This window comes from Notechis scutatus, chromosome 3, assembly GCF_049901735.1.
Source record: "Notechis scutatus isolate UNSWTSFEM ecotype Mainland chromosome 3, rNotScu1.2, whole genome shotgun sequence".
NCBI classification, from domain to species: domain Eukaryota; kingdom Metazoa; phylum Chordata; class Lepidosauria; order Squamata; family Elapidae; genus Notechis; species Notechis scutatus.
The window spans coordinates 48,430,312-48,450,921 of NC_142011.1; the positions used below are offsets into that span (position 1 = coordinate 48,430,312).

The 20,610-nt window shown below is 38.2% G+C and overlaps 1 protein-coding gene across 3 annotated transcripts in view; it reads left to right on the forward strand.

Annotated features, from left to right (window-relative positions):
* CIMAP3 (ciliary microtubule associated protein 3) overlaps positions 1-20,610 on the forward strand; it is a 23,252-nt gene continuing 2,642 nt past the window's right edge. The window contains exons 1-6 of one of the 3 annotated variants that reach the window (XM_026676876.2): positions 1-45; positions 3,325-3,483; positions 9,341-9,483; positions 14,040-14,138; positions 15,700-15,833; positions 20,128-20,245. In XM_026676876.2, coding sequence (XP_026532661.2) covers positions 27-45; positions 3,325-3,483; positions 9,341-9,483; positions 14,040-14,138; positions 15,700-15,833; positions 20,128-20,245 — 672 coding nt within the window. In that variant the 5' untranslated portion in view covers positions 1-26. Of the gene's footprint in view, positions 46-3,154; positions 3,773-9,340; positions 9,484-14,039; positions 14,139-15,699; positions 15,834-20,127; positions 20,246-20,610 lie in introns of those variants that run through there. The other 2 variants (XM_087959760.1, XM_026676877.2) reach the window with 2 other exon arrangements.

Here is a 20,610-nt window from a genome sequence, read left to right on the forward strand (position 1 = left end):
AGATCACCAAAACCAGAATTTGTATCATGCCAGAACTTCTTTCAGGTAAGCTCGTAACTATTTCTATTATGAAATCTTTTATTATTTTACCTAGAATTACTGCTCTTGAATATTCAGGTAATTCTCTTGAATATTTCTCATAACAGATGTATGACATTGAATAATGCGATTTTATTTATCCCAGTGGTTTCATTTCTCTTAGTATCTCAAACCTCACAATCAGATCCAATACATTATTTTTTCCACTGATATAGATAACACAAAGATTAAGTACAGGTAGTTCTCAACTTACGACCATAACTGAGCCCAAAAGTTATGTTGCTAAGTGAGTCACAGTTGTTAAGTTAGCTTAACACAATTGTTAAATGAATCTGGCTTCCTCATTCCAATCAATGGGCACCTTGTCAGAAGGTCCCAAAAGATGATCACATGGGACACTGCAACTGTCATAAATATGAGTCAGTTGCTGTCATGCCTGGTGGAGACTGACTCTGAGGAAGAGGAGGAACAGCCAACAGGGAGTGGGAGTGTGGCTCCAGAGGTGGTGGGGGAGGCTGAGGAAGGGCAGAGGCCAGCTGAGCAATCAGAGGAGGATCCAGGCCCATCCCCTATCCATCCTAGGTCACGCAGGGAGGAGAGGATCAGGGAAAAGCAAAGTCTACTCAGGAGGAGATTACCATGATTACCATGATCCTCCTCGTGGCTTGCATCTGGGAGCTATGTATATAAGTTTGTAACTGCGTAGTCAGAATTGCTGGAGTCAAAGTTTATTGTTTTCTTTGAAAGAGGTTCATCTTTGCTGGCATTCTTCCCATGGACTCTCCTCAGTTATCTTCCTGGAATGTATGATTAATTATCTTGGCTTGCTTCGGAACTCTCGTCAATGAGGTTTGTTTGGGTTTTCTTTTGCCTCATTATTTACTTTTGTGACTTTAAACTGTGCCTAATAAAACAGTGAAGTTAAGTTGAAGGCATTACCGGACTTTAATGTATGTTTTGGGTTATTTTGAGAGACTACGGGTCATCACAGTTGCCAAGCATCTGAATTTTGATCACATGACCATGGGAAATACTGCAACAATTGTGAGCGTGAAAAAAGGTCATAAGCTATTTTTTTCAGTGTTGTAACTAAATAGTCACTAAACAAATTGTTGTAAGTCAAGGACTATCTGTAGGTAGACAACAATGGATCTGTAAAACACATGTACAGAAAAAATAAGGAACAACAAAGTAACTGTTCAAAATCAATTTGGGGAAGAATAATCAATTTCAACTGTTGTAGTTATACTTTCTTTTTTCTTTTTCTTAAGAAACTGCTCTTTATCTTGTTTCATTTCTATCACCAGTAGCCCACCAAAAATCCACCAAGTTTACCCTAAATCCAAAGTTGGAAAAATCAGAGAAGAAAGGGGAAGGGAAAAATAGAGAATGTTGCTGTTCAACAATCCAATGGAGTTGACACTCAATGGAGTTGACTTTCTTCTTTAATGAAGGAAATATTTAGGAAATAAACATTTCAACATCTGCAAGATAAATATTAATTTAGCTTACGTAGTTAGATATAACACATGCATATACTAACAAAGACGGGGTTAGTTTTGGGAGGAAGGATCAAACTTGAGGTCCTTCTTCTAAAGGGTCCCACAGAACTCAAGATTCTCCCACTTTTATTTAACATCTATATGAGTCACTGAATGAAGTCATCCTTCAGTATGGATATAGCCTCAGAATTGGATAGTATCCAGCTTTGCATTTCACACCTGTTTGTACAGGTGATTCTCTCTGGTAATCTTCTCCCAGAACCAGGAGATATAAGAGAACTTGATGGGCTTACACAAATTCAAGTGGCTTTGGATCCAAGTGGCTTTTGGATTCTAATTTCAAGGACAATTGTTAGTTTTCAAGGGTGATCCATGCCTCCAGTTAGAATTGATGTGCAATTTGAGAGTCCTCCTAGACTCAATTCTATGACCTGATGGCAGCCATGGCCAGGAGGAGTTTTGCACTGATCCATAGTGTGTACTAAATATGACCTTTCGTGAAAGGAGGGGAGCTTCTCACAAGGATCATAACTTAATCATTTCTTATCTGAACACTGTAACATAATTACAGGGCTAACCTTGAAAACTATTCAGAAGCTATAGCTAATATGAATAGCTATCATCACTTCTTATTTTGCCTACATAAAACCTCTGCTTTGTACCCTGGCTATCAGTGAGCTTTAGTTCAAGATTCTAGTTGTCACCTGTACAAAAATTCATGACATAAGAACTGCTTTCTCCCATTGTTTCTGCCCAACCGGTGACATCTTGCGGGACCTAGGAATCAGGCCTTTGTTGTGGTTGTACCTGTGCCATGGAAGATCTTCTCCCTTAAGTTCACATGGCATTTCTCAAATCTTTAAATCCCTGCCTCTTGCAACAAACTCTGGATTGGATTGGGTTATAATCAATATTGGATATCTGTCTTATGACTGCGACTGATTTTTGTTGTTGTTCTGATCTGCTATCCAATATTGTTCATTTTTTATTATCATTCTATTGTTTTTAATCCAGAATGTAAACTGCTGCCTTTGTGATTGAGACAGACATTACAATTTGATTGAATTAATTAATTACCATGTTACCTTTTTATTTAAGTACTGTATAACTGAAGATGGTGTGCTTTGTGGATAAACAGGTCTCTGATTGGGAATTCCAATCTATCAAATAAGCTTGTTCAGGAACAAGAAACGCTATTTGCTCACTTTCTTTCGGCTACGGATTTCCAGACCAGCTGAATAGCCGTTTTCAACACTCACTGCCCATTGTATAAAAACAGGCTGTTTTAGGGTCTTCGAAATAAGGATGAAATAATAAAATAATTCCGTTCGCTCAGCCAGCCTTTTATTTCCAAAGGCTAAAGCGATTCTTTTTCCACGCCCAAGAAAGATGGAGAATATTCCTCCATCTCCCTCAAAAGTTAGCTGCCATAGGGCGAGAGAGAAGCCTAAACTTCTTCACAGTTCCACTTCTTTGCAGTACTAACGGAGCTGAGCCCCACCGCCGAAGGCACGGGGCAAAATTGACTCTGGCGAGAAAATGATAGTGGCGAGGCTATACTCCACCGGCCTACTACGTTGCTACTGTCAGGCAAAAGTAGGGTTAGCCGTAACCGCGCTACAAAAATCCGGACGACTATAAAGCTGGCAATAAAGAACCACGACGATGGCGTTGCTGCCGTCTGGAAGTCGGCCAGGTGTCGTAGGCTGGTTGAACTCTCGCCCCGGCCGCCAGACGCAACGCCGCGGGCCTCCCCACCATTTCTCTCTCCCCGCCTTTGCAGATACGGTTCAAACCCTGGCGACCCAAAGCAGCATATTTCCTCAGTATTCCAACCTGGGGAGCAACCCAGTTCTGTTTCCATGGCAAGAGACGGACTCCAAACAGCTCGGAACCCTGGCGCTCATCTCCAGCCAGCGCCGCCTCGCGTGGGAGCTCTCAGGTGAGTCGGGCCGGGGATTGGCTCGAAGGCGCGCCAGACAAGCGTCGTTGCCCCGGCATTGTGGAGCGCTCGGTCTCGGCTGGAGAGGGACGCGGGTCGCCCTCGGAGAGGAGAGGTGCTAAGGTGGAAGCAAGGGAAATCCGGTGATTTTTTTTTTTTTTGGCGACCCTACAAACTTTGTTTTTCGGGATTGCTATGCCTCTGCTGGAGAGCCCGATACTGGGCCGTTATAACTCTCGGGTTCGATTGGATTTCCAGAATTGCCTGGATTCGGAACAGGAACTGAACGGTAAGTAAGGCCAATTTAAATTTCAGGGCTCTAATCGCAGGGCGATGAGGCAGTCGCTTCAGTCAAGCGATTTGGGATTTTAGGAGGGAGCTCTTAATTTCACTTACTGGCCCACAGGTGCTTTTTTTTCCCTAGAGGCAACTGGACTGTCTAGTTTTTGTTTTTTTGTTTGGAAGACGTTTCGCTTCTCATCCAAGAAGCTTCTTCAGCTCTGACTGGATGGTGGGGAATGGAAGGATTTATACTCCTTACAGACAGCTGGACATTTGCATCCTTTTAGCGGGGGTCGTTAAGGTCATCTGTTATTTGCACCTGAATAGTGCAAATGGGTGTGGAGTCTTCTTGGAACCTTGAAAGGACTGTGTTGTAGATTGGAGATAGATGATGTCATATTCTTCCCTCTCTGTTGACAGGGGGCTGTTCAATTTTGAAACAGATGGCCCCTTTAACTCTTCTTTCAAACCAGTGGTCCTCTCTGTCCAAATATGGACTCTGTTGTCTTCAAAAGAGTGGCCTGTGTCTTTTAAATGCAGATGGACTACTGAATCTAGTCCTGATGTGTGTGTTCTCCTATGTTGTGCCATGCGTTTATGAAGTGGTTGTTTTGTTTCCCCAATGTACAGATCTGCATATGGCTCAATGCACGTACTGCATATACCACGTTGCTCAGTTTCTGCCTGGGTGTTTTATCTTTGGAGTGGACAAGCTTCTGCCTTAGTTTATTCTTGGGTTTGAACACGTATGTTATGTTGGCTGAAGCCTGAGCTTTTTCAAGATGCCTGCAACATATGGAATGACGTTGCTTCTTTTATTGTTCTCATCATTGCCTGTTACAGAGGAGCTCCTGTAGGATCTTTTTTGAGATTTGATGAAGGCCCACTTGGGATAGCTACATGTTCTGAGGGCTTTCTTGATGTGTTTACATTCTTTTTCTTTCCCATCTTTGCTAGTAGGCAGGTCTTCAGCTCGGCGATGTAAGTTTCTGATGACTCCCATTTGGGGCTCCAGTGTGTGGTGGGAATCAAAATGTAAATATTGATCTGTGTGGGTGGGTTTTCTGTAAACATCAATGTTAAGGCTTTTCTGTCTTCCTTGATATGTACTGCAGTAGTAGCAAGTAGTAGCAGAAGTTTCTTGGATGAGAAGCGAAACATCTTCAAAGAAAAACCAGAACGTCCAGTTGCCTCTAGAAAATAAAGGCACCTTTGGGACAACCATGATCTGGATGACTGAGAATCTCCATAGACACTTAACTTATTGTGTTTTTATTGCTAATTTACAAGGAAGAGAAAGGCACTTCTGAAATTATTTGCCTCGGGTTTCAGAATAAATTTACATAAGCATGATTCTATATAGATATTTTTTAAAAAACTAAAGGGACTGTCACAATACTAAAAGAATATAATTCCTCTGTTCAAACATTTACATACCAGCAAAATTAGATGGATGTATAACCACTGCCTGCCAAATATGTATTAGCAGTGGCGTTTCAAATCCCAATGTCACATTATGGGACCTTTAACAACATGTTTCTTTCTTGGGAAATAGCATTGTTTATTTCAGAATAGATATATAGCAAAAAAAATCTACTTTAAGTTTTCCAGGATGTAATCACAAAACTAATTAGGAGTTAATCCTGAAACCAGTGAATAAATTAGTACAGTACTCTAAACTTCCATGAAGTGCCCTCTCTGTCTCATCAATAAATTACCATCAGAGGCAACTATTTATTTTATTTATTTATTTATTTATTTATATTTGTCAATTGCTTACAAGAAAATAGGTATAAGTAAAAACATAGTTATGAATACATGGATACATATAAGAAAAATATATATATATATATATATATATATATATATATATATATATATATATATATATATATATATATATATATATATATATATATATATATATATATATATATATATATAAAAGAAACAATAGGACAGGGACAGTAGGCACGTTGGTGCGCTTATGCACGCCCCCTACAGACCTCTTAGGAAAGAGGTGAGGTCAATAGTAGACAGTCTAAGTCTATCTTGTTAGTTAGAAGGTTTAAGTCAGTGCACAGAAACATCATAGTAAGTTGGCCTTGAAATGTATGTTGGAAGTTATCTAGTCCAAACCCCATTTACTGTACAGCATTCCAAATTCCAACTGCAGTGTTCCTGACAAATGATTGCCCAACCTCTGCTGTGTATTTTTCAAAAAGAAGAGTTTGCTATCTCCCAGTTGTTGAAGAACTTCTAAGACTGATACTTGTACTATTAGAATTTTTTTCTGTAATATTTTATTAAAAGTTATCAGTCTTTCCAGACCTTTAAAGGTTACCATTTACACACTCCCCTCCCCCTCAAAATAATAACCAAATCAGCTTGAAGGAAAAGGATGGATTCAGATTGGGTGTAAGAGATACAATTTGTAACACAACGTGTGGACAATTATTAGGCAAGTGATTATATTTTGACCATATCATCCTTTGTAGGCATATTTTCCACCTCCAAGCTGTATAAACCTAAATGCTTAGTGGATATAAGCAGATCAGGAGATATGTATTTGTGTAATGGGGAAGGGTGTGGCCTAAGTAGATCAACATCCTATATCAAGGTGTGCATAATTATTAGGCTGTTTCTTTTCCTCAGGCAAAATGGGCCAAAAAAGAGATTTAGCTGACTCTGAAAAGTCAAAAATTGTAAAAAAATATTTCAAAGGGATGCAAGACTCTTGAAATTGCTAAGATATTGGGGCGTGATCATAGAATCATCAAATATTTTGTTGCAAATAATCAATAGGGTCACAAGAAATATGTTGAGAAAAGAAGACTCACCTTAACTGCCAAAGATTTGAGAACAATTAAATGTGAAGCTACCAGGAACTCATTATACTCAAGTGATGTCATATTTCAGAACTGCAACCTACCTGGAGTGCCCAGAAGTGCTAAGAAGGGCCCACAAGTGGTGCTAAGAGACATGGCCAAGGAAGGCTGAAATTCGACCACCACTGAACAAGACACATAAGTTGAAATGGCAAGACCAGGCCAAGAAATATCTGAAGACGGATTTTTCAAAGGTTTTATGGACTGATGAGATGAGACTAACTGTTGACGGACTAGATGGATGGGCCCGTGGCTGGATCAGTAACTGGCACAGAGCTCCAGTGCAACTCAGATGCCAGAAAGGTGGAAGAAGGGTACCGGTATGGGCTGGTAATATGAAAGATGAACTAATTGGACTTTTTCGGGTTGAAGATGGACTCAGAATCAACTCCCAAACCTTGTGCCAGGTTTTAGAAGACACTTTCTTCAAGCAGTGGTACAAGAAAAGTCTGCATCTTTCAAGAAGACCATTATTTTTATGCAGGACAATGCTCCATTGCATGCATCAAAATATTCCACTGTGTGGCTAGCTAGTAAAGGTCTTAAAGATGAAAGAATAACGACTTGCCCCCCTTTCCTTACATGACCTAAACCCTGTTGAAAACTTGTGGGCCCTTCTTAAACGGGAAATGTATGGTGAAGGAAAACAGTACGCCTCTCTGAACAGTGTCTGGGAACAGTGTTTTGCTGCTGCACAAAAAGTTGGTCGTCAACAGATCAAGAAACTAACAGACTCCATGAATGGAAGGCGTGTGACTGTTATTGAAAAGAAGGGTAGCTATATTGGTCATGGATATTTTTTTTGGAACTGTCAGAAATGTTTATTTGTAAATTTTGAGTTGTTTATTTATTACTCTCACTTTAATAGATGAAAATAAATGAGTGAGATGGGAAATTTTTCATTTTTCATTTAGTTGCATAATAATTCTGCAAACTAATAGCTGCCCAATAATTATGCACACATAGATATTCTCCTAAGAAAGCCATAGCCTCATTTTTACTTTCTTAAATATTCAGGTTTGAGGTTTATTAACATTTTGGATTGACCGAGAGTTGTTCAATAATAAAATTAATCCTTCAAAATAAAGCTTGCCTAATAATTGTGCGCATAGTGTACATTGTCATTTCTGATAACTCCTACTGGATTTTGATGCTTGTAGGGAGGGATAAGATCTTAGAGATGTGTTTGTAGAAACTAGAATTGAAACAAAGAGATGTTTGCTTTTAAGAGATAATGATAAGTTCTTAATGTTGATTATACCTGCTGGAGATGAGGGGAGAAGTTTCCTTTTTTCTTTTTCTGCACTTTTTAAATTTTCTTTAATGTATCTATTTTGTCATTGTTTAAATTTTACTTGTACAATAAAATTTCTAATAAATTTTTGGGACAATATAATGATCACCAAATTTCACTGTGGAGAGGGGACAGAGGGTTCAATGTCTTTTATTGTCTCCATTATTGCAAATTGGCTTGTTTTGAGTATTATCTCATCCTGGCTAATCTTGTAGCACAATATTTAACCATTCTTACCTTTCCCAGGCAGAGGAAAGCTCCGATATTAGGGTACGTATTCTAAAAGCCCATTAGCAAAGCATATGCAGATCCAGGAATATAAACACAGAGGTGTGCTACTATTGTTTACTGTATTTTCTAAAAGAATATTTGGAATAGTTATACGTGTGGGCATGGCCTAGTCAGCCTCCTGCACCACAGTGGGGGGGCATTTTTGCCCTCCCTGGGCTCCGGAGGCTTTCCTCGAGCCTCTGGGAGGGTGAAAATGGCCTTCCTGGTCTTCGGAGACTCTCTGGAAGCGGGAAACAGGCCCATTTTTAGCCTTACCAAACTTCCAGGAGGCCCGTTTTTTGCACTCCCCGCGCCTCTGGTGTGCCCTGCACTTACCTGCATCCAAAACAGGCTATGTGGGGACTCCTTGGAGGGGCGGGGTGTAGTGGGCAGGGCCAGCTAGGAGTGGGATTTGGGGGTTCTCTGAACTGTACAGAATCTCAGCTAGGGGCTTTCCCGAACCCCTGCGAACCCGCAGCAGCCCACCCCTGGCTAAATGACACTGTCATTAAATGAAATCTCACATGACTGTGCTGCACTTATGGCATCAGTTCTGGCTATGTTCATTAAGAAAAATCACTGTGGGTTGTTAAACACAACATCACATGACCATGTCTTGTGATTTCCTGCCAGCTTCTCTATTGATTTTGTTTGCTAGAAGCCTGCTATGAAGGTCATAAATGGAAATCACATGACCAAGGACATTGTGACCATTGTAAATGTTTTGTCACAAAGTACCCAAATCATGATCACATGACCATGAATATTATGTCATCACTATGGGGATGTTCCAATGGCTGCAAGTCATTAATCTATTTTTACAGTGCCATTGTAACTCTGAATAGCCGCTGAGAGAAGCAGTCAATAAATGAGGATCATATCTATTTTTCCATTCTAATTAAGTTTTTTATGTAAATACCTAAGTATTTACATATAAAATAATGTAATTAATGGTAATTAGGTGAATGAACCTGACTGGCTGGCTGTATTCTGTGTTTCACTGAAAAGTTAGTCCAATACATAAGAGGTGTCACTCTGCTATTTTATAAACTTAGTTTTGTAGCACATTATAAAACATTGATGCAAACATTTGACTGACATAAACTCTTTTGGGGGTTTTCAGATGTTCAGAAGGAACGTCCATTTGGAACCACTCAGGAAAAGAAAATTTTCCCCTTTCATCATGCACCAGACCGATTAGGTAATGAGTTTGCACCAATTATAGGTGATCCTGATCGTGGACCAGGAACATATAATCATGCAGAGGTAAGTGGTGCTCCTTTTCATTTTTCTTTATTTTCTCTCCAAAGAGATCTTTAATTAGAAGTAAAGAAAGAATATTTACTATTCAGATTATATTGATTACTTTTGCTTCCAAAATTCAAATATATTGTAAATAAAAGCAATGTCTCTGGTCTTAGAAAATAGATAATTAGAGAATATATGCAAAGATTTGAGAGACCACAGTTGAACCCTTTAGTCATCTATTATTTTCAGAAGATGACTCTGTGGCTTGATACTGTCTTTCCTAACTCACATGATTGCTTCCGGCAAAAATCCAGGAGTACAAGTTTTGTCATTTAGACTAATGAACCCTAACATTATTTGTAGTGAATGTGCAGGCTACAAACCCAGCTAATATTCACTGAGAGACATCCAATTTATGGTCACTGTCTGAGTTTCAGTCCATATCGAGAGGAAAAAATCTTTTGTTTTTCTTTTGTCATGGAAAGAAGAGACATCTTTGATGAATGGGTTCAATTGGATTCCTCAACTCATCTGTCTCCTAAACGAGAAAAAGTTTTGTTCTTTTAAAAAGTAAGGAAGAACTCTGGGGAAATGGTACAGGAACCCTGGGTCACTGTGTTTGTTGTACTTCTGACCCTCTGCTATTGTTAACAAATTCTGGAAATCGGAAGATGGTTGAGGATGAACTGGGCCTGCACTAGACTTGTTGCCTGGTTGGCTACTTTTGTGGGCCTGGTGCTGGTTGCCCCTTGTATTTTATTCTCATCTCTTTGCTGCCAGTGTCTTTCATCACACAGACCAGATAACTGTATTTGTAGAGGCTAACCAGGACTTTGGGGCTTGGATTATTGGTGTTGGCTTTGTGGGGGGAGGATTGATAGCAGAAGAGTGTAACCTGATGTTGATTCCCCCCCCCCTCCCCGCCCCCAAACAGAGGCTTTTTCTCTGATAACTCCAGACAGGGAGAAGATTATTTTCCTCCCAATTTTGTCTGTCAGCTAAGTATTTTGTTTGTGTGCTTCCCCCCTCAGGATGAGAGCCTGAGAAAAGAGTTGATGGGAGGAGGTGGCGCCTGAGGGTGCTGAAAGGCAGTAGAGCTGAAGCATCTTGGGGTTCTTTTTTTCCCCCTCCCTGGAATGGATGTAATTGGTTATTATTGGAGGTCCTAGGCCTTTGGAATTTGGGTATCTGGCAGGAAAGACAGGGTGGCCATTGAGGGGACATGGGTGGGCTACAATATTATGGTGGTGATGGGCATGGGAAGATATGGTGGGAGACAAACAGATCACGCCTGGAGAACACAGGGCAAATATTTAACATTCTAGCTCTTGATTTTAGCATCTATCCTCAGCAGCAGACTGCCAGAGGCCCTGACTTCTGTTGTTGTTCTTAAATGTCAGGTCAGTTTTTAATAAGGCCTTTTTTATCACAGATGGGAAAGCCAAGCTGTCATGTGTTATTGAGACCTGGTTGCGCCCAACAGTGGGGGTCCCCCTCCCAGAAATATTACCAGCTGGGTTTTGAGTTTGGCACCAACTAACAATATGGAGCAGGGGGGCTGATGTGGCAGTTGTCATCCGAGAATCACTTATGGACTTCAAGGGCACTGCCCAGCAGGTCACAGGAAGTGAGACCCTGCTTGTTAGGTTGCGATCAATTGGGATTGTTACTGTTATACCGATTTCCCTGTTGTATAGCAACTACCCTGCCTCAGCTACTCGATTCCATCTCTGGGTTGGCAGTGGAATTGAACAGATTTATAATTTTTTTAATAAAGTTTTATTTGGGTTTTCACACATACAAAATACAAGTAAAACATCTTTTTTGAAAATAGCATGGTCCCGGGTTGAACTTCTTTATACAGACACAAAACTCAATTTCATGCTCCTTTTTGTGTTCTATTCCATGTCTTATACTATTCTACATTTTCTATATAGTTTTTCCCCTCTTTTAATTTTCTCAATTTTATTTTGATTATCTCATCTCAATTCAAATCATTATATTTATACTTTTGTCTGTTCTGTTTCAATTTCATATTATCTTTTCTCATTAAACAAATTTTCTCCTGTAGTTACTAATTGGAATATGACACCTTTATATCTTTTAATTACATCCATTCAACTCTTATTTAAACTTCAATATATACCTTAAGGTTATGACCTTCAATTTAATACATAATACATAACTTCCAATCGAATTCTGCTTGGTACATTCTTATAATACACACTATATTCTTTTTTTTAAAAAGATTATAAATATATGTAATTATAAACCCTCATTCCATTCCAATTCAGTTCTATCATTAATAATCATTAAAATCTTAACATCTTTAACATTTCTTTATAATTAAATATCATACTTCCTGAAGGACATGTATAATCTCCATAATTAATTTTTCCCTTATTTCTCTTCACATATGTTTTGTAAATCATTAAATATTCATTTTGTTACATTTATTTATTGACAAGCATTCCACTGAATTACGATAGCTATTTTATCAAACATTTTAATCATACATTATTTCATATTTTCTAAAATTATTTCTATTTCTAATATAACAATACTATCTTATGTACCTTTGCAGAATCCCTTTTTCCATTAAATTTTCACCCATTATCTCTAAATAGGCCCTGTTTCTCTATATTTTGTTTCTGTCCTTTATGACTTCTTTTCCTTTCTTTCTTCCCTCTCATCCTCTCCCTCCCCTTTTTACCCCCTTGTCTCTCTACTTCTAATTCTCTCTTCTGCGTTTCCCTCTTCTGTTGCTTTCTGATTTTATACTTATTTTTCACTCTATTTTTTTTGGAGTTGTTTTCCCCAATCTTAAACTTTCCATTCTCTTTCCCCCCTTTTTTTTTCTCTCCCATCTAAGATTACTTGTTCGTTAAAGATGGCTTCTTCTTTGTCGCGATCTTCTTGTTCTGCAGGCATTTCTTGTTGTTTCTCATAGTTCCAAATCTCCATTTCTAAAAACTGAAATACAAAGCCAAAAGAACCTCTCCCTTCTTGTGCATCTTCTTTGTACTTTTTAAGTTCCATTTTCAGTTCTTCTAAAAGTGGAGCCATTTTAAACAGTTTTAAACAACCACCCAATTGATTTTAGTCATTCAAATACAATAACCAAGAATCCAGAGATCACCAAGTAATCCAAATAGTCCCAAGCTGTTTCTTCTTATTTCTTTTTCCACTTTCTCTTCCTGGGGTTTTTGTAGCGATGTTTCAGTTAAAATGTATCTTTTGGAAGTCTTGTTGAGATTTTGCTGTAAGTTCTTTTTAATTCCAGGCAGTCTCCCTTCCAGATCCTGCCCTTTTATTCTTTTTCTCTCCTTTCCTGTTTTCAAAAGCTTTTGATTATCCAGTAATCTTTATTATCCCTTTGACTTTTTATTTTCAGCATTAAATGCCTATTAATGTCAAAGTGGATTTTTTTCCAATTTGTTGCTTAAGTCTCTTAGCTGTCAGTATAGGAAAAGGAGAAAAAAACCCAAATCTTTTCCCTTTTCTCTCTCCTTCACAGCTTAAAAATCTTCTTAGGGAACAATGTTATTGGTTTTTTTTAATAGTTTCAATTCCAGGGTACCTTATTTGTTGCTTTTGCTGTTTGACCCGATCAACCAAAACTTTCTCTTCTTATCTTCCTCCTGCACATTCTTTTCCGGTCGAGTTCTTCTTTGTGGTGGCCATTTCTGACCACCGCTACAACTGCCTTCGGGAAAGCTGGGCAGCTGGGGAGGAGAGGTGCGGCTCTCCTCAACCCTGCAGGCAGTCTCCCCCTTTTTTACCACCTCTACGGGGTGGCTTAGCCTTGAAACCAGCCAGCTCAGGGCACTCCAGCAGCGAGCATGGATCAAAGCCTCGCAGAGACGAGGTTTCGGTCTGTCACCGAAGAAGCTCAGACCAGAAGTCCCGGAATTGAACAGATTTATGATCATCCTTCCCTAGGGATGGGGTCCCTCCAGACTTGGTTATGCCAACTGGATTGGGAAACCTAAGAGACGAGTCAGCTAGTGAGGTAGCACTATCATTCTTAACATCCCTTTGTCTGCTATTCTCTGTTTTAGTTTGTTTTTTATACCTTACAGTGTATGTATTCTTACCTCTGTTGTACACCATCCAGAATCTTTTGTTTGTGAGATGAGCATCTATCTAAATTGGTTTAATAAATAATAAGTGGGAAAACAAATGGAGTGTACCATTTATTGGGCCGTTCTTCTAAGTGGCTCAAATTATTCCAATAAGGTGTGGGGGAGGGAATTAGGAAATTGCTTTGGGAAAATTCTATGTAAGAAAAAGTTAAATTTAGGTAGGGTGCTACATTATAATTATTTTATTATATTATTCACCATCCAGCTCCAACGTTGACTTTTTAGTTACGTGTATATTATAAATAAGTCTCATTCTGTTTTTCTATTTCTTTACACTACTCATGCTTTCTCTGAGAGTACCCAAGATTTACTTTTTATTAACTTCTTCTCAGTAGAAATCTTAGTTTTGCACGCTTTATTATGTTGCTAAACATTGTTTTTTCCATTATTATAGTGTAGACTAACTTTAGCATTTGTCTTAATATGTAGAGGAACAATCTTATATATAACTTGGCTCAAAGACCACAGAGTACCAAGGGTTACAGCATGGGAGCAAGAACAACACCACGTTTTGTAATAATAAACAAGGTAAAAAACATTTTCCGTATATATACTCTGTAGTAGGAGTTCTCTTCTGCAGGCATGAAATCCTTCAGCAGACAATTCTTGCACCCAATGTGCCTTGCATACACCTAGGAAATTCACTTTCTTTACTGTGGGTCCCATTTAAGGAAGGGCTTCTTTCTACTCTAAAATTTAAATTTAAATAGAATGCCAAAATATTTCCGCCACAGCCAGCGTTACAAACCAGAGTGGCTGAGAGAAAGTTTAACCTTTCACAATTCATGTTTCATGCTTCTCTAGAAGAAAATAGTAAAGGTAGAAATGTTTATATTACTTATATTCTTTATGTGTTGTCACATTTTCTACTGTGAAACTGACTATATTTGATTTGCTGATATACTTAGATTGTGGAATCAGCTAGGGAACAGAGATGCTCAAAGCAAATTAATGCTTACATCCTTGTTTATCCATAACCAAGTTTAAAAGAATCTCTGTAATATTGTGCTGTAAAGACATAAAATCATTAAAATAAATTCATCATGATGGAACACAGTACTGGTCCAGACAATAATTTTAAAACCTCAGTGTTTGGGGGCATCTTTACTGAGCATATGAAATTGAAAAGATAAAAGGTTTCTTTTGCTCGGGGTTTAAACGGTTAATGTCTAAGCAGTGGTCTCCAAACTTGGCAACTTTAGAACTTGTGGACTTCAACTTCCAGAATTCCATGCTGTCTGGGGAATTCTGGGAATTGAAGTCCACAAGTCTTAAAGTTGCCAAGTTTGGAGACCCCTGGTCTACGCAAACAGATAGGAAGAACATCATTTTTTAAAAAACAAAGAACCATCTCAATTCACTTCACAAAAGCCCGAGAAAGAGAAGGTGAATCAAGCCTTATTTATTTGTGTGACATTGCCTCACCCATCTTATTTTTATTTATTTTATATATTTATTTTTTTTGTCAAGCGATTATTAGATTACAGGTATAAGTATAAACATAGTTATAAATGCATGAAATGGATACATATAAGAAAAATAAAAAATAAAAGAAAAAGAAACAATAGGACAGGGATGGTAGGCACGTTGATGCGCTTTTGCACGCCCCCCCTTGCAATCAAACCCGTTGCAACATTCATATCCTAAATTGGACAATTTTATATACCCAAAACACTCAATCGCACATTAAATTATTCTAATAAGACTCATCAAACTAGAAAGGAATCTCTAATATGGCTGTGCAGTATTTTGAATTTATTTAGATAGAGATCCTTCATAGGATCTTTATCTAAATAGAAACATGAAACTAAAGCAACTATGTCATTTTACAGGATTACACAGTTGCAACCCTGGTGTGTGAAGTCATTGTTAATGCACAAAAGTTTACAAAATTATTAAATTGAATTTTAATGACCATTCCAGGTTTATTTACAATGTATTCACAAATTATTCTATTTTTATGAGGTTTAACAGAGTTAAAGCTCAAGATTAATCACTCAGATTAAACTGAAAGCTAATTGGAGTGTTTATGGGCTTCAAACAATATTCTTTATAATTTCATTTTATGCTCTCTCTCTCTTTTTTTTAGCATGTGACCCCTGCTCCTACAACATATCAGTCAATATGGATCAAAGAACACAAGCATAAGACTGTTCATTTCCCATTTCTCAGCAATGTACCACGGTTTTTAGAGCAGGTTCAAGATAGAGAGCTCTTTCCCGGGTACTGTTTTTCATTTCTTAAATTAAAAACTGGCTATTAGAAATGGAACCTGAAAAATAAAGTAAGCTCAGTACTAAGGAGGATAGGCGGGGAAATCTTATATTTGAGCTTTCTTTTAATTTTGAAAAGGATTTAACTATGCATAAGCTGGAAATTGTATGGTTTAGTTAGTCATGGATGTATCTGAGGAACAAAGTGATCTTTAGCTATCATTAATATGTCTGAATATATTTCACTATGGGGCTCCCATAGTGTCAGTGGGACTCCTGTACTTATAGATTTTGTTGGATTTATGTGGTGGCATAATTGCCATCTTATGCTATTTGGGGGGCTCTTCGGCAAGTATTTTAACAAACACTAATAACTATACCAAAATTTGCTATGTTGAAACGAAAACCTGATACATCTTAACCTTGACTGTATGTAAAAATTATCCCAATACAGCAGTGAAGTTACTGTTGTACGAGCCATGCAAGATTTTTTTTCATTTGAAAACAGTGCAGGTGGGGAGGGGGGACAACAGAACCCAAATATAAATATTTGTTTTGCTATTCTGCTAATCATACTTTTTGCATTAAGTTGAAATGTCATTTGATTGTAAATTATTGACAGAGACTTATTTTCCATTAATTGACTGCATGTAAGATCGCATTCTCGGAACCTTTCTGTCTGAAGAGCTACCGTAAATAAAATGCATTCCTTTTCATCATGAAGTTTTGAACCTTTACCCAATTCCAGCTATATTTTAATTTTTTAAATGTTCATTTGTTGTTATCAGAAGAAGAGGGAAAACAGACAAATGAAATATTACAGCAAAATTTTTAAAAACCCTATTCCTTTATAAAAATTATTTTGGAGCCCTGATGGTGCAATGGTTAGAATGCAGTATTGTAGGCAAACCCTGCCCACAGCCTGGACTTTGATCCTAACAGGCACTCAAGATTCACTCAGCATTCCATCCTTCCGTGGTCAGTAAAATGTGTTAGGAATGTAAGTCACCTAACAGCTATTTGGGTTGGACAATATATAAACCAGGAAAGACATTTTAATACTGTCTCTTTAAGAGAATCCTAAAATTGTAAATGGGTGTGGTTTCTCAAACGGCCATAAGATGGAGCCAGAAACCTGGGTTGTCTTAGTCTTAGTCTTAGTCTTAGTCTCAGAAGAGAATGTGTCTGAGTGAGTCTTTGTTTCCTTCTGTTGGAGAGTATTGCCATTCCTCCATTTTTCCTAATTGACTGCTATTCTTGGATTTGATGTAAGTCTGATACTGAACTGTTTTTTGATAGTGGACTTTGTTATTGGATCATCCCTGGACTGAAAACTGACTGATTTTACCTGTGAATGATTTTGGACTGTGTTTGAACTTTGCTTAAAAGTTTCTGAAAGTAAAAACCTACATTTACTGTGCAGTGTATCTGTGTGCTGTGTGTGTATTATTCAAACACTACTCTCAATACGTCTCCCTGTATGCGCTCATTCTCCTAACGGGGAATTACCTCAACACTGGTTATGGGCCCAGGCCATACCAGGCACAGATAACTGAGAGTTGGTGTGAATGCACAGTACTGTATACAGACAGCTGTTTACTGTTTAATTGTGGGTTACTATCCTGGTAAAGATGGCACAAGACACTTCAACAAGTCTATCACTGATAACCCGGTTGGATGGAACAAACTATGTTTCCTGGTCTATGAAGTGCAGTCTACTTCTACGTAGAGAAGGTTTATGGAATATAGTTCAAGACCCACCGGATGTAAATGCTTGGGATATAGCTAATGAAGATGATGCCAAGAAACTTGCTGATTTTAGACAGAACAACGAACAAGCTCTTTGTATAATTGGACTAACACTGAATGACCAGCAGCTAGTCCATATTCATGGAGAAGAGTCTGCTGCTAAGTGTTGGGAGAATTTGAAGAGGATTTATGTTCGTGACAGTGTAGGTGCACACATACATCTTACATGTAAACTGTTAGAACACGTCTTCTGAAAAGTGGAGATATGTTAGCTCATTTGAACTTCAGGAAAAGAACTTTTCAAGAGCTACATGAAAAAGAACTGATATTTTCAGAGCTGCATCAAGTTTACATCATTCTTTCCTCATTGGATGAAAGTTATGATGATTACGTATCTTCACTGGAAGTCCTACCCAGAGATAAACTGACAATGACTGACATAACTGGAAGATTGCTAGAAGAAGCAAGAAGACGACTGGATAGGGACCAACTGAGGAAGGAACAACCACAAGAAGAGGATTTGTCTTCAGCTGCCTATACTGTTAGGAAATGTTTTTCTTGTGGGGCTAGGGGACATATAGCTAGATTCTGTAAGAATGGAAAAAGACAGAATACTAGTAATCACCAGAAGGCCAAGAAGAATGTTAGTTTAGCTATGTCTAGCAATTCTACTGTAAACCATGATTTGTGGGTTGTTGATAGTGGAGCATCACAATGCATTACTAAAGATAGAAAAAGGTTTATAAAGATGTCCACGGGTAAACAACATGTATCATTGGCAAATGGATGGAAGATTAACGCATCTGGTGAAGGTACTGCATATTGTTCTTGTATAAACAAACATTTAACTATATTATATGTACCTAAACTGAAATTTAATTTGATATCAGTAAGGGCTTTAGTTAATATTGGTTATGCAGTAACCTTTAGGGAGATAACTGTATAATAGAGAAGAGGGTAAAAGTGTTACTGCTAATTTAGAGAATGATTTATATGTGATACATGATGACCAGTTGAAGATGGCTAACACAGTTTATAACAATGTTAAACCACATGATGAATGCATACATTTACTGCATAGACGTCTGGGGCACATTAATTTCAAAATGCTCAAATAAACTGTTGAATTGTCAGAGGGAGTAAAATTGAAACCCTGTAGCAAGTATTTAAACTGTAATGCTTGTAGCCAGGAGAAAAGTAAGGTTACTCCTGCAAATAGACTAAATGGATTTAAAACCAAAGAACCTTTAGAGGTTGTGTTTGCTGACATAATTGGTCCTAAGAAACCAAGTTTAGGAGGTGCCTGCTATATTTTGAATATTATGGACCATTACTCACGTTACGGTTTCTGCTGTCTTATGAAAAACAAAACAGAAATATTCCAACATTTCTTTAACTGGCTAAGGTTTGCTGAGAGAAAAATGAAAAGTAAAGTAATTACTTTAGTTACTTTTGTTTGTTAACAAAAGATTCCAAACTATGTTGAAATTGGCTGGTGTCCAGCATAAACGTTCTGCACCTTACAGACCACAACATAACTCGTTTATAGAACGAAGAGGTCAAACATTACAAGTCATGGCTCGCACTATTTTATCTGATTCAGGTTTACCTGAAACACTGTGGGGTGAGGCCATAATGTGTAGTTACCATGTTTTAAACAATGTAGTTAATACAACAACTGGTGAATTGCCATTCACTTGCTGGCATGGCAGAAAACCAAATTTAAGTTACCTATACACATTTGGAACTCCAGCATGGGTGCATATTCCCTCACAAGTAAGACTGAAAGGGCAACATAGAGCTAAGAAGTTTTTTTTGTGGGTTACGAGGCCAACCATAGATCATTTAGATTCTGGGATCAAGGCACAGCTCATGTTTATTGTAGTGCTAGTGCAAAATTTCTTGAGCACATTGGGTGGGATAAACTGGAACAGGAATCCCACCCAATATTATTATTGACACCCAAATAGTCCCTAAAGATGAAATAAGTAAACCACGAATAGCCATTAAAGAGGAAGAACAGGCACAGGAGGAAGTAGGAGAACAGGCACAGGAGGAGGTAAAAGAACAGGAGCAGGTGGCACAGGAAAGTCCACCAGTTAGCCCTGTATTACCAAGACATTCAGCCCGAGTAAGCCCAAAATTTATGTTAAGTAAGAAATTTGCTAAGTGAGTTTTGCCCCATTTTACAACTTTTCTTGCCACATTTGTTTGGTGAATCATTACTATTGTTAGGTACTAACATGGTTGTTAAGTGAATCTGGCTTCCCCATTGACTTTGCTTGTCAGAAGGTCGCAAAAAGGGATCACATGACTCTGGGACACTGCAATGGTCATAAATATGAGTCAGTTGCCAAGCATCCAAATTTAAATCACATGACCCTGGTGACTCCAGAACGGTCATAAATGTGAAAAATGGTCATAAGTCACTTTTTTCAGTGCTGTTGTAACTTTGAACGGTTATTAAACAAACTGTTGTAAGTTGAGGACTACCTGTATATAACAGAAAGTACATGTTTTGAAGAACTTGTCTGTTCTCTCTCCTGTCTCCTTAGACCTGGAACTTACAACCCATACAAGTTGCCACACAGACATGTCAGTTGGCCAGGGAAGTTTGGTTCCCCAGACTGGTCTTTGGTTCCAATGCCACAGAGAAGAACTTTCAGAGCCGAGGTGTGAAATTTGGGGGTTAAGAATGTTTGGAATGACAGAAATGCTTCAGTTCTTGAAATAGATTAACGTATCTTCTTGTCCTTGAGCAACAGCTTACAAAAAATCGTGTGGTAGCTTATAGCTACTAGGCTGTTTGTTGCAGGAACAGATGGTCTGGATATTATACAGTAATTACTTTATTCATTTCTTATTTTAAAATTTAAATGATATCATGATTTGGCATCAAGTTGGCACATAAGTTCCTCTTGGCTTCCAGGTGCTCACTAAGAAAGGATTTTTCGAAATGACCATCAGAGCAATAGTATTTTGTATATTATTATTAACATGCTCTAATGCTAAGGAGTTCTACTTCCCCTCCCCAACTG